The sequence below is a fragment of the Erythrolamprus reginae genome, chromosome 1, assembly GCF_031021105.1.
Source record: "Erythrolamprus reginae isolate rEryReg1 chromosome 1, rEryReg1.hap1, whole genome shotgun sequence".
NCBI classification, from domain to species: Eukaryota; Metazoa; Chordata; class Lepidosauria; order Squamata; family Dipsadidae; genus Erythrolamprus; species Erythrolamprus reginae.
Window position 1 is genome coordinate 412,936,552 of NC_091950.1, and position 14,850 is coordinate 412,951,401.

A 14,850-nucleotide genomic window follows, 5' to 3' on the forward strand; every position below is an offset into this window, starting at 1 on the left:
AATACAGTCCAACTATCTCTGTCTCTGGGGACAGCACACTCCCCGCCTGGAATTTGTAAAATTCCACTACTAATTAGCGAATAAATTAAAATAAACAAAAATATAGGCTAAAAAGTGCAGCTTAACTATGTTACTAAGGCAAACAATGAATCGTATAAGCAATGTAACATATGTAGATATTTTCTGAACCCTCTTTCTGGCTCGTACAGCCCTCAATGGAAAGTTGCCATTGTTTTTTCTGCAGTCCTAACTATCCATTGAAGTCTGTACCTGTTTTATAGAAAACACTTCTGCTGCTAATGAAAAGATCTTGAGAAAACGTTCTCAGTTTCTGACTCTATCACTTTGTAGGAAGAACAGCTCTTCAGAAGAGAGTGATGGCCTTGCTCAGGCGTATCGAACATCCCACAGCAGGTAACACCGAGGTAGGCTTCCTCCTTTTCTTAGAGAGAGAAAAATATTGTTTTGACAGTCGGCCATTGTTGTGCATTAGGCTTGTTTAAGCTGTGTGATCAACCAGTATCTTTTCTGGTTTGCTGTAGGCTTGGGAAGATACACATTTTAAATGGGAGGCAGCTACAAAATTGATCCTCAACTATCCAAAGACTAAGATGGAAGATGGCCAGGTAAGACCAAGGTCATTAGAGGAATATCCCCTTTAGAAATGTTGAGCTACAACTCTTTATCCTTATCATTATCCTTAAGTCTTCTGTTTCCACTCTGGAAAATTCAATTTCCAGTGTTCCAATATCTCAGGGGTTGCCACAAAGAAGAGGGAGTCAAGCATAAGAAGCAATGGGTGAAAACTAATCAAGGAGAGAAGCAACTTAGAACTAAGGAGAAAATTCCTGACAGTTAGAACAATTAACCCATGGAACAGCTTGCCTCCAGAAGTTGTGAATGCTCCAACACTGGAAGTTTTAAAGAAGATGGTGGATAACCATTTGTCTGAAGTGTGTAGGCTTTCCTGCCTAGGCAAGGGGGTTGGACTAGAAGACCTCCAAGGTCCCTTCCAATTCTGTTATTCATTCTATTTCATTTTGCATTTGAAAGAAAGAAAGTTACATTTCTGTTTGAGTGCAACTTCTTCCAATACTGTTGTGTGGCAAATATGAAGATAAATATAGGTGTCCCAGGATAATGATCTTGACACCTGCAGGTGATTTATGCCTGCATTTAAAAAAAACAAAGCAAAGGAATGATGTGCAATGAATAAGCATTTCCTTAAGCCAGCTGCTTGTTCTCTAGGGCAGTGTTTCCCAACCCAGGCCACTTGAAGATATTTGGACTTCAACTCCCAGAATTCCACAGCAAGCGAATGCTTGCTGGGGAATTCTGGGAGTTGAAGTCCAAATATCTTCAAGTGGCCAAGGTTGGGAAACACTGCTCTAGGGAGTCCTTAATAGGCATATATACGTATCCCAGGGTAATGTTTCATGATCCTTGCAATCTGGGTCGGTCAGTGGGACCAAAGTTTTAGTCTTCTGAGCTTTTGGACTCGTGCTGGAGCCCATCATTCTTTCTCCCAGAATATCTGCTTTCGGCTATTCTGTGCATCATATTTATGCGGTGTCTTGTTGGGTGTGGCTTCTTACTGGTTGATTGGGGTGTTGATGGTTGGCTATTATGTTGTTTGCTGGTGTTTTCTGGTGCTGCACCTAAGATCAAAGTTGCCCCCCCACCCTTTTGTGCATGAAACCAGAAGCAGTTTCTAAAATGAAATTAAAACGGGCTGAATTCTCTTTAATTAAAACAGTTAGCTTTGCTATTTCCACCAACTCCACCATTTTTTTCCACCCGTTGTTCCATTGTGAGAATTCACGTAGAATAGAATAGAGCTGGAAGGGACCTTGGAGGTCTTCTGGACTAGAAGAGAACTTATACCAGTGACGGTGAACCTTTTTTTCCTCGGGTGCCGAAAGAGCGTGCGCGTGCACTATCACACATGCGAGAGTGCCCACACAAATTCAATGCCTGGGGAGGGGGAAAACAGCTTCCCCCACCCCCTGGAGGCTCTCCGGAGGCCGGAAACAGCCTGTTTCGCAACTTCTGATGGGTCCAGTAGGCTCATATTTTATTTTATTTTATTTTATTTATTTATTCTATTTATTCTATTTTATTTATTTTATTATTTTATTTTATTTTATTAATTAATTAATTAATTAATTAATTAGATTTGTATGCCGCCCCTCTCCAAAGACTCGGTTTGGCTAACAACAATATAAAGAGACAATGTAAACAAATCTAATATTAAAAATAATCTAAAAAACCCCAATTTAAAGAACCAATCATACATACAAGCATACCATGTATAAATTCTATAAGCCTAGGGGGAAGGGAAATTTCAATTCCCCCATGCCTGACGACAGAGGTGGGTTTTAAGGAGCTTGCGAAAGGCAAGGAGGGTGGGGGCAACTCTGATATCTGGGGGGAGCTGGTTCCAGAGGGTCGGGGCCGCCACAGAGAAGGCTCTTCTCCTGGGTCCCGCCAAACGACATTGCTTAGTCGACGGAACCCGGAGAAGGCCAACTCCAAGGGCTTCCCTGGAGCCAGGGGATGGTAAAAATTCCCTCCGCCATTCCCCTCTAGAGACTCTCTGGAAGCCAAAAACACATCCCAGAACCTCTGTATGAGCCAAAAATCAGCTGGCTGGCACACACATGCATGTTGGAGCTGAACTAGAGCAACGGCTCGTGTGCCAGCAGATATGGCTCCACATGCCACCTGTGGCACCCATGCCATAGGTTTGCCATCACTGACTTATACCATTTCAGATAAGTGACTTGTCAGTCTCTTCTTAAAAACCTCCAGTGATGGAGTGCCCACGATTTCTGAATGCACGCTGTTCCATTGGTTAATGTCCTCACTGTTAGGAAGTTTCTCCTTAATTTAAGGTTGTTTAATTAAGTTTCTCCTTAATTCCATATCTATTTTTGTGTTTATAAAATTACTGGCTGCTGTCCCCACCCCTCCTTTCTCTGTGTCACTCTCTGCAGGTTGCTGAAAGTTTGCACAAGACCATAGTCAAGAGGCGGATGTCCCATGTCAGCGGGGGAGGTTCCATTGATCTGTCAGACACAGATTCCTTGCAAGAGTGGATCAACATGACCGGCTTTCTGTGTGCCCTTGGTGGAGTGTGCTTGCAGTACCGCGGCAACACCCCCTTTCCATCCTATAGTCCCCCCATGGGTCCCGTGAGTGAGAGGAAAGGCTCCATGATCTCCATGCTGTCGACTGATGGCAACATCGAAACTCCTGTGAGCAAGTTCATGGATCGCTTGTTGTCCCTGATGGTCTGTACCCACGAGAAAGTGGGTCTGCAGATACGGACTAACATCAAGGACCTCATAGGCCTGGAGCTGAGCCCCGCCCTTTATCCATCGCTTTTCAATAAATTAAAGAATATCATCAGCAAGTTCTTCGATTCACAAGGACAGGTAAAGGTTCAGTTTTAATTAAACTGTCTTGCAAAGCAGCTACCATACAGGTAGTCCTCGACTTACAATCTTTAGTCATCTTCAAAGTTACAACATCACTGAAAAAAGTGACTTATGAATGGTTTTCACACTTAGAACCATTGCAACATCCCCGTGGCCATGTGATCAAACTCCAGATGCTTGTCAACTGACATACACACTGCTCAAAAAAAATAAAGGGAACACTCAAAGAACACATCCTAGATCTGGATGAATGAAATATTCTCATTGTTCTGTTATTGTCAATCAGTGTTGCTTCCTAAGTGGACAGTTTGATTTCACAGAAATCAAGTTTGATTTACTTGGAGTTATATTGTGTTGTTTAAGTGTTCCCTTTATTTTTTTTTGAGCAGTATATTTATGACAATTGCACTGTACTGGGGACATGTGATTGCCATTTGTAACCTTCCCAGCTGGCTTCTGACAAGCAGAGTGAATGGGGGTAGCCTGATTTGCTTAATGACCATGATTCACTTAGCAATTGCAGTAATTCGCTTAGCAGCCATGGCAAGGAAGGTTGTAAAATAGGTCAAAACTCAATTAACAATTCCCTTGCTTAGGAATGGAATTTGGGGCTCAATTATGGTTGTAAGTTGACATGCCTCCTTTTTACTATACTTCTACCTTATCATTTTGTACCTTATGATTCTTTTATGTACACTGAGAGCATATACACCAAGACTAATTCCTTGTGTGTCCAATCACACTTGACCTATAAAAAAATTCTGTTCTATTCTATTCTAGCTAACAAGTTATTCTGGAGTGGGAAAATGTATATTAAAATTTGACAAGGCGAATCAGATTGACTATTGGGATAAGGGTAGTGCTCAGAAACAAAATAACTCGGTTTCATGATAATTTCAGCCATGATAACCAGCTGGGTGTCCATATAAGCCATCTTTTGTTCTTGGAATTAGTTTGTTTAACTGACAAGATGCCCTAATTGATTCATTGGTGGTTGGTTGATTAGTTAGTTAGTTAGTTGGCTGATTTCTGGAGATTTATATGTAGGAAATTAATTTTGGGGAGTAGTTGTCAGCAGACCTTGGCCAGAAGTTCTAGCCGATTTTCCATCCTCAATATCTAGATAAAGTTATTTTTGCCTTGCCTTTCTTCATTAATCAATCATTTTGTCCCAATGGTGCTTTTTCCAGAGCCAACTGGACTTTGCTTTTCTTCAAAGACATTTTGCTTCTAATCCAAGAAGCTTCTTCAGTTTTCTTCAAGGAAAAACAAAATCCAATTGCCCTTGGGTAAAGTCCCTTTGGGACTACTGTTACTGGATAATTGAGAATTTCCACAGACATCAATCACTTTGTTCTTTTTTCTATCCAAAGAAATGTAAACATGATGCCTTTATCATGTTTAGATGGTGTCATTGCTCATTGAAATACTATTTTTTTAAAAAAAGATATAGCTGAAGTTAAAGTATACATTATAGTTAGTACAGTGTTCCCTCAATTTTCGTGGGTTCGAACTTCATGAAACGTCTATACCACGGTTTTTCAAAAATATTAATTAAAAAATACTTCGCGGTTTCCCCCCCTATACCACGGTTTTTCCTGCCCGATGACATCATATGTCATTGCCAAACTTTCGTCTTTAAAAAACATTTTTTATAATAAACTTTAATAAATAAACATGGTGAGTAATAATCTAAATCAGCGTTTCCCAACCGGTGTGCCGTGGCACACTAGTGTGCCGCGAGACACGGTCAGATGTGCCGCCAAGCTCCTAGGGAAGCTCCAGCTGGGCGGGGTGCTGCCGGTGCCGGACCGCTGGTGCCTCCGACCTGGAACTCCCACTCGCAGCTGTCCCCCGGCTCCTGCCCGATGCAGCTGTTTCCGGCGCTCTCCTGCTGGGCCCCAAAGAAGGAAGGCGGGAAAAAGGAGAGCTTCATTCTTCGCGCCTCCTTTTCCCCACCTTCCTTCTTTGGGGCCCAGCAGGAGAGCGCTGAAAACAGCAGCATCTGGCAGCCCGTGAGCAGGCACGCACCCCCAAATACCCCCCTCGCGCACCCTTTTCCACGGGCGCGTGCTCCCCATCCCCCTGCCAGCCCGCGGGGGGGGGGGCAGGGGCGGGGAAGTGCGGCAGTAGGAGTAAAGGGAGCCGTGGCCGCCCCTGCCTCCCCACGGTGCCTCCGGCCAAACACGCCCCTGGCTTCTCCGCCCTGCCCCATTGCCCACCCGATCCGCCCACTCTCCTCTGCCGCCGCCGCCGCCTCCTGTCTTGGGCCGCGATCTGCCCCCTCTCGTCCGCCGCCGCCTTCTGCCTTGGGGCGAGCGATCCGGGAGTCTGGGACTGTGTGGCTTTGCGCCATGAAGAGAAAACGGCTGACTTTCCCCTGCTGCCCGAGCCGTTTTCTCTTCATGGCGCAAAGCTGCACAGTCCCGGACTCCCGGATCGCTCGCTTCTCCGGTCAGCAAAGCCATCTGCTCAGGAAAGCGCCACGCATTGAAAAAGCCGGAGAAGCGAGCGATCCGGGAGTCCGGGACTGTGTGGCTTTGCACCATGAAGAGAAAACGGCAGCAGGGGAAAGTCGGCCGGGCTAATGGGAGGCGGCGCATGGCTGGGCGCTGGGGACGTCTGGGAGGGCGAGGGGGCTGATGGCTGCTGCCTCTTAGCTGCAGAGCCGGCGGGCGGAGGCGAAGACAACGGCCGCCGGCTCTCTCCCTCCACTCTCTCTCCATCTCTCTCTCTCTCTTTCTTTTTCTCTCTGTTGCGGGCGTGGTGAACGAGAGAGAAAGAGAGAGAGAGAAAAAGGAGGGGAGAGAGAAAGAGAGAAAGAAAGCAAGAGAAAGAGGGAAAGAAAGCAAGAGAGAGAGAGAAAGAGAGGGGGGAAGGAGGGAGAGGGAAAGACATAGAGGGAGGGAAGGAGGGAGAGAGAAAGAGAGCAAAAAAGAGAGGAAGAAAGAAAGGGATGGAGAGAGAGAAAGAAGGGAAGGAAGTAAGAGAGAGAAAGAGGGAGGGAGAAATAGAGTGAAATGGAGGAAGAGATATTTTTTTTGTCCAAACTTTTCTTTAGCCCCCCCCCCGCCCCCCCCCTTAAAGTGTTAAGGAAAGGCCTGGGATACTGTTCATAGCAAAAAATAGTGTATTTACTTCCGCATCTCTACTTTGCAGAAATTCGACTTTCACGGGCAGTCTTGGAACGCATCCCCCGCGAAAATCGAGGGAATACTGTATATGTTAACCATTGAGATTTTACGGGATGCCCAAATTGTGCAAAATATCTGTGTTCTCAAATGTCAGAAATTTCTCCAGGGTTTGAAAACATTGCTGAACCACAAAGCAGAATTTCAAAGGAAAGATGGTGGAAATGTATAACCAACAGCATCTTTCGCTCCTGTGCAGGTCTTGTTAAATGACACCAATACGCAGTTTGTGGAGCAGACGATAGCAATCATGAAGAACCTGCTTGATAACCACACCGAAGGCAGCTCGGAACACCTTGGGCAAGCCAGGATTGAAACCATGATGCTGAATCTAGTTAGGCAAGTCAGTTCACTCCTCTGGTTCTCCCCAAGGCCTGTGTGTTTGTAGCAGAGCGAGGGTGTCCTGTTATAGACCCAACAACCACGCAGAAGCAAGCTGAATTTGATGGAATGATGGGACTGTAATTTAGATGACAAAAGGGCAAGTAGAGTGCTCGGCTGAGCAGTTGCACCCAAGTTCCAGAAAAAAATGCCAAGAAGGCAAGATAACAATAGCAGACATATACAGTGGTACCTCTACCTATGAACGCCTCTACTTACAAACTTTTCTAGATAAGAACCGGGTGTTCCAAGATTTTTTTGCCTCTTCTCAAGAACCAAACCCGAGCCTAAGATAAAATACAGAAAATAGTATAAGGGCAGAGTAGATGGACCATGAGGTCTTTTTCTGCTGTCAATCTTCTATGTTTCTATGTTTCTAAGATAAAAATACAGGAAATAGTATAAGGGCAGTCTAGATGGATCATAAGGTCTTTTTCTGCCGTCAGTCTTCTATGTTTCTATGTTTCTATGGGATATACGTCTATGAAAGGTTTAGGGAGGATCCCTTCTCAACTTCTTTCTGCATACCAGGAATTCAAGGCTGATTTGTCTTTTAGGGTTTTTTTTGGGAAAGACCCCTCCTCCCTGCATCCAAGCATTACATTCCACCCCAATAGTGTAGTCCAGTGTTGACGAATATGTGCCAGAAACTGGAAGAACAGTTACCTGGCTTGCATACTCGTGTCAGAAATATGATCTTCCAGATTCTGGTGTATACATGAGCACCGGAAATCTGGTCTTCTGGTTTGTGGCATACATGCACACGCAAACACCACCTGGCCAGAGCGCATGCATGTGCAGGAAACTGGAAGATTATCTTCCTGGCACATGCAGGCACATTGGAGGGCTGCTCTTCTGATTTCTAGCATTCCCGCGCATGTGAAGACCAGCTGGCCGGTGCACTGGAACCCAGAACTTGTGGCCTAGGTTCGCTATCATGGGTGCAGTCCATCACAGGTACCAGCATGGGGATGCTGATGTATTAGGCAAAATACAGTCTTCTCATTCTTGGCCTGTGATGGCTTTGGAGAAGATGCTTAGCGGATGTAGGCAGTTTTCGGAAGCTTGTTTATTTGAGAGGCCTTATCTCATCTCACAGGTACGTGCGTGTCCTCGGGAATCTGGTGCATGCCATCCAGATCAAAACCAAACTCTGCCAACTTGTGAAGGTAATGATGGAGAGGCGAGATGATCTGTCCTTCTGCCAAGAAATGAAATTCAGGTGAGATGTGATGGAAGCTTTTGGAGCCTTTATTAAGAACTATAATTACATCTCCAGAATGGCAGCCTGATAGCATTGATGTGGACCCTGCAAGGTTTGACTTTGGAATCGTGATGGCTGAGGGCATGCAAACAAATTTAGTGGACAGGTAGTAAATAAATTTAATAGAGAGAAGAAAGTGAAAACAACAGCATTCTTGGAATTTAAGAGAAAGAGGAACATAAGTGTCAGCAGTAACAGTTAAAAAACATTTTAATAAATAAAAATAAAGTCTCCTTCAGATTAAACTCAACTTCTAATATTTGGCTACTAATAAATTATTTAGCTAGTGGCAGGAAATCAGCATGGTTGCTATAAGAGAAAAGAATGTTATTGTATTGATTCTATGGCAAGGGGGGGGATCAATGTGAGATATCCAAGATAGCATTTTATCTAGCATTTGGAAAAATGTGCCACCTCGTCTCTTTAATTTGGATTTTGTTAGATGTTGTTTCCATACATTTTGCTCTCCAGGAACAAGATGGTGGAATATTTGACTGACTGGGTTATGGGAACATCCAACCAGGCTACAGATGAGGATGTGAAATGTCTGACAAGGTAAAATTAGCCGTGTCACCTACACTATCTATGCAGCAGGTTGTTAAAAATAATTTATAGGGCGGTTGATTAATAATAGATGGAATTTGGTCTTGAGAAAGAATGCCCTGAATGAATGAATGAATGAATGAATGAATGAATTCATTCATTCATTCATTCATTCATTCATTCATTCATTCTTTCATTCATTCATTCATTCATTCAGTAAGTAAGTAAGTAAGTAAGTTAGTTAGTTAGTTAGTTAGTTAGTTAGTTAGTTAGTTAGTTAGTTAGTTAGTTAGTTTGGGTTCATTGTATTTATGTTGACAAAAGCCAGTTTGATGTATTTGGACTAAAAGTGAATGATTCTAATCCACCTTCAGCCACAGTAATTCTCTGCGTCATTTTGGGGCATTCATTCTCAGACTAAGAGGCAGTGATAATACTGCTAAAACTAGTGTAGGAGTAGAAATGTGGAAGTCTTGATTCCAGTCCTCCTCATGTATAAGATCTTCCCGGGGAGGTATGTGGTGATCCTACAGGCCATCCTTCTCTCTCAAGAAACTGTGTGACATAAGGTTCAGGTATTGGACCTGGAATGATCCAGGTTCTAGTCCTCTGTTAGTCATGGAATCCATGGTAAATTAAAGTTAGTTCCTTCTTCTCATTCCAAAAGTTAGATAGGGGTGAAAGTGTTGGTTTAGAAAAGTACAAGTACAAATCCAGGCTCAGCTATTGAAGGTCTGCATGTGACTTTAACCAGGCCCCTCTCTCTCAACCTAAGACAAACAATCTTTACACTCTTGGTTGCTTTGGACCCCATGCTTCCCATGGCGGGACCCAGGGGAAGAGCCTTCTCTGTGGCGGCCCCAGCCCTCTGGAACCAACTCCCCCCCAGAGATTAGAATTGCCCCCACCCTCCTTGCCTTTCGCAAGCTACTTAAAACCCACCTCTGCCGCCAGGCATGGGGGAATTGAGATCTTCTTTCCCTCTAGGCCTTTACAATTCTATGCATGGTATGTATGTATGTATGTTTGGTTTTTTATATTAATGGGTTTTTTAATCGTTTTTAATATTAGATTACTATTGTACACTGTTTTATTATTGCTGTTAGCCGCTCCGAGTTTCCGGAGAAGGGTGGCATACAAATCCAATAAATGAATGAATGAATGAATGAATGTGAAAATTATGTAAAAAATGTACTTTTCATTGATTCATTGAATCATTTCATTCATTGTTTTACTGTTCAGAGACTTGGACCAGGCAAGCATGGAAGCTGTTGTCTCTCTTCTGGCCGGGCTTCCACTTCAACCAGAAGAAGGAGATGGAGTTGAATTGATGGAAGCTAAATCCCAGTTATTTCTCAAGTAAAGGCCTATTCTTTAGCACTTCATAGATTGAAATAGCTAAACTTCTGTTTTACTTGGTCAATAAGCATTGCCTGGGCGTGAACGTATACCGGATCAGTTTCCGGTCACAATTCAAAGTGTTGGTTATGACCTATAAAGCCCTTCATGGCACCGGACCAGAATATCTCCGGGACCGCCTTCTGCCGCATGAATCCCAGCGACCAGTTAGGTCCCACAGAGTTGGCCTTCTCCGGGTCCCGTCAACTAAACAATGTCATTTGGCGGGACCCAGGGGAAGAGCCTTCTCTGTGGTGGCCCCGACCCTTTGGAACCAACTCCCCCCAGATATCAGAGTTGCCCCCACCCTCCTTGCCTTTCGTAAAGTTCTTAAGATCCATCTCTGTCGTCAGGCATGGGGGAACTGACACATCTCCCCCGGCCCTATACAGTTTATACATGGAATGTTTGTGTGTGTGTTTGCTTTTAATAATGGGGTTTTTAGTGTTTTTTTAAATTATTAGATTTGTTTTTTACATTGTTCTTGTTATTGTTGTGAGCCGCCCCGAGTCTACGGAGAGGGGTGGCATACAAATCTAATAAATAATAATAAAATAGTAATAATAACAATGGACTTTACATCCCTGTTAAAATGGCAGGTTTTTGAGATATAAAAAGATTAGACCAAGATAAAATCACTCCAGAATTTCCACGTGTAACATAATGTATAAGCTCCGCAATTCAGTTGAAAAACAAACTGAAATGACTGTGGAGATTCTCAATCAGGCCATGGGGATCCCAAAGGTCCTTTTCCCAAAAGGCACCTGGACTTTCTTGGTGTTTTCTATGAAAACATTTCACATCATTGCAGCTGTGAGAGCTATCATGGGCTTCCCTAAATACACCAACACTCCGCAGTCTGCATTGTCACACCAACACTCCGCAGTCTGCATTGGTTGCCGATCAGTTTCCGGTCACAATTCAAAGTGTTGGTTATGACCTATAAAGCCCTTCATGGCATCGGACCAGGATACCTGCGAGACCGCCTTCTGCCGCACGAATCCCAGCGACCGGTTAGGTCCCACAGAGTTGGCCTTCTCCGGGTCCTGTCAACTAAACAATGTCGTTTGGCGGGACCCAGGGGAAGAGCCTTATCTGTGGTGGCTCCCACCCTCTGGAACCAGCTCCCCCCAGAGATCAGGATTGCCCCCACCCTCCTTGCCTTTCGTAAGCTCCTTAAAACCCACCTCTGTCGTCAGGCATGGGGGAATTGAGACTTTCCCTCCCCCTAGGCTTATAAAATTTATTCATGATATGTTAGTATGTATGATTGGTTTCTAAATTGGCGTTTTAAATTAACTTAAATATTAGATTTGTTTACATTGTACTATTATTGCTGTGAGCCGCCCCGAGTCTACGGAGAGGGGTGGCATACAAATCTGATTAATAAAATAAATAATAAATCTTATCCAAGAAGAACTGAAGAACAAGGAAAATCTAGACTTTTATATCTGCTCTTTGAGAATATATTCTGCGGGGGTGCATGTCTGAATGCTGAGTATGACATGTAGAAAGGCGTCTATTTTGCAGATAAAAAGTTTGAGTTTGGGTGAAAGAGGCCACTTTTATCTATCTATATAAAAGCCAAATACCATTCACACATTATCACGAAATCTCCAGAAACGGAAAGCCTACAAACTTGAAAATTAGCACGTTTGTTTCTCTTGGCTTCTAGGTGCTCGCTAAGAAAGGATTTTTTTGAAATGATTATCAGATCATTCGTTATTTCTTATATTATTATTAACACGTTCTGATGCTAAGGAGTTAGATGTTCTACTCCCCCTCCCCACCTGAAAAGGACTCTGTTCCAACTGCCAGTGGAGGTGGCCGGTGGGTGACTCATCTGGTCTGTGGGCTGGGAGTTTAGACATTCTACTCCATGCTAAGGAGTTCAGTTTCGTAGTGAAGCATGGGTATCCAGCTACTAGTTGATTATAAGATCTTCCAGGAGCGATGCAAATGTTTTTTTAAGGGAGGTTGGGGAAATCCCAGCTTGGAGTATTATAGGGACGCATATCAAATTGATAGGCTAATGGAATTACAATTATTAGAGGAAAAACCATGGGTAGAATTAGAGAAAGAAATTAATGATATTAAGAATCAGGAATTATTATTTAGGAAATGGAATAAGGTAGAAATAAATAGATTATTAGACCCTACTAGAGCGATAATAGAGAGTTGGATGAAATGGCAAGATAAATTGAAAATGACAAACTCTAAATTAGCAACGCTGCATGTGATAAATATAAAGAAAGAAAGTAACCTCACAAAGATAATAAGGGAATTAAGGAGGAAAGGTATACAGAGAATAGAACAGTTATACAAAAAGGACAGAAGAACTAATAGAAATGAAATAGAGAGGTGCCTTGGACAACAAAATTGGTTACAAATCAAAGCAAAAATTGGTTACAAATCAACGCAATAAGCATATATTTAAGTAAAAGGGAAAATAAAGAAATATTCATTAGACAAGAAACTAAGTTAGAGAAGATATTAAGGGAAAAGAGTAAGAATATAAAAGCACAAACAGGTAAAATATATAGAGAATTATTACAAGCAGAAGAACAAGTAGTAAAAGGATTGACGAGATATTGGCAGGATGAATTAGAAATTGATGAATGGGATATGGAAGGCATAATTGAAAATATTAAAAGAATTAAAAACACAAGAATAAGAGAGATGAGAAGAAAAATATTACATAAATGGTATTATACACCAGTACAATTAGCACGTTTTGAAACAACGAAGAAAGGAAATTGTTGGCATGGGTGTAAGGAAAAAGGAGTATTTATGCATATGTTTTGGGAATGTAATAAAGTTCAAAAATTTTGGAAACAAATACAAATGGAAGTGAATAAAATTACGAATGGTAACTGGAAAATAACCAAGGAAGCAGCATTATTGATAAAAAATAGTGAGGTAAAAGAATATGAAGAAATCAAAACTGCAGCGATAGAAAGTGCCCAGGCAACTATAGTGCTTGGGTGGAAAGATGACAATAAATGGACGATAAAAAATTGGTGCAGATACATGGTGGACCACATTCACTATGAAATTATGGAAATTAGACTACATAATTACAATGAGGAGAAATTAGCAGCAACAATGAGGCGGTGGGAGAAGGTCAAAAATTATATATTAACAACATCAGTAAGCGATGCAAATGTAAGAAATAAAATTCAATCACTTTATAAAGAATGAACAATGTAACCCAGAGATGAAGCAAATGAAGGATACAAAATTGAATCTTCCCTGGTGAAGGGAATTTTTATTTTTCTGTTTGGTGATGGCACACTTTATGCTTTATGTTTTGTCTTTTGTAAAAAATTTAAAAAATCAATAAAATTATATTTTAAAAAAACCAAACAAACCTTTTTTTAATATACATTTAGGTATTTCACCCTGTTTATGAACCTCCTTAATGACTGCAGTGAAGTGGAAGATGAGAGTGCGCAAACAGGCGGGCGTAAACGTGGGATGTCTCGAAGGCTGGCTTCCTTGCGGCACTGCACCGTTCTGGCTATGTCGAACTTGCTCAATGCGAACGTGGATAGCGGCCTTATGCACTCCATAGGTAAAAATGGAGGGGCTTCCCCTTTACTTTGTGGACTGTGGAAATGCAAAACCCAAACTCTTATCTTTTGTTGTTGATCCGGTAGGGTTAGGCTATCACAAAGATCTCCAGACGAGAGCTACGTTCATGGAGGTCCTCACCAAAATTCTGCAACAGGGCACTGAGTTCGACACCCTGGCGGAAACCGTGCTGGCGGATCGGTTTGAGAGATTGGTGGAGTTGGTCACCATGATGGGTGACCAGGGAGAATTGCCCATTGCTATGGCCTTGGCGAACGTGGTGCCTTGTTCCCAGTGGGTAAGATGAACCTCACTGTCAGTTGCTCCTTTATGGCTTTAAATTGGTGAATGTGGACCATGAATTACAATTGGGTTACACACAATGGGGACCAGCAGAAGGGAGGTCATAACCCCCCAAAGCAGGGGTAGACAAAGTTGGCTCTTCTATGACATGTAGACGTCAACTCCCAGAATTCCTGAGCTAGCATGATTGGCTCAGGAATTCTGGGAGTCGAAGTGCACAAGTCATAGAAGAGCCAACTTTGCCTACCCCTGGCCTAAAGGAACGGATTCCTTTAGGCAGGAGTATCAAATTTGATGTTATTGAGGGCAGGGTTGTGTTTGACTTCAGAGGGCTGGGCAGGGGTTGGCTGGGGGGATGTGGCCATGGTAGGTTTGACATAGGACCCGTGTTGGAGGCACCTGTGGTGGCCAAATACTAAGGTAGGACTTCACTGAGACTCTCCCTCACCTTCATTATATCCTTCCTTCCTTCCCTGCCTCCTTCCTTCCTTCCTTCCTTCCTTCCCTGCCTCCTTCCTTCCTTCCTTCCTGCCTGCCTGCCTTCCTTCCTTCCTTCCTTCCTTCCTTCCTTCCTTCCTTCCTCATTTTACTTCTTACTTTCCTTCCTTGCTCTCTTCCCAGGGGGTTGGACAAGAAGACCTCCAAGGTCCCTTCCAACTGTTGTTGTTGTTGTTGTTGTTGTTGTTGTTCTTCTTCTTCTTCTTCTTCTTCTTCTTCTTCTTCTTCTTCTTCTTCTTCTTCTTTTTCTTCTTCTTCT

General features: G+C 42.9%; 1 protein-coding gene across 8 annotated transcripts in view; it reads left to right on the forward strand.

Moving 5' to 3' along the window:
* NF1 (neurofibromin 1) overlaps window positions 1-14,850 on the forward strand; it is a 416,066-nt gene that overhangs the window by 86,190 nt on the left and 315,026 nt on the right. For all 8 annotated transcript variants that reach the window (XM_070735304.1, XM_070735306.1, XM_070735307.1 and 5 more), the window contains exons 19-27: window positions 352-425; window positions 543-626; window positions 2,997-3,437; window positions 6,831-6,970; window positions 8,112-8,234; window positions 8,748-8,831; window positions 10,062-10,178; window positions 13,610-13,791; window positions 13,877-14,088. In XM_070735304.1, coding sequence (XP_070591405.1) covers window positions 352-425; window positions 543-626; window positions 2,997-3,437; window positions 6,831-6,970; window positions 8,112-8,234; window positions 8,748-8,831; window positions 10,062-10,178; window positions 13,610-13,791; window positions 13,877-14,088 — 1,457 coding nt within the window. The remainder of the gene's footprint in view (window positions 1-351; window positions 426-542; window positions 627-2,996; window positions 3,438-6,830; window positions 6,971-8,111; window positions 8,235-8,747; window positions 8,832-10,061; window positions 10,179-13,609; window positions 13,792-13,876; window positions 14,089-14,850) is intronic.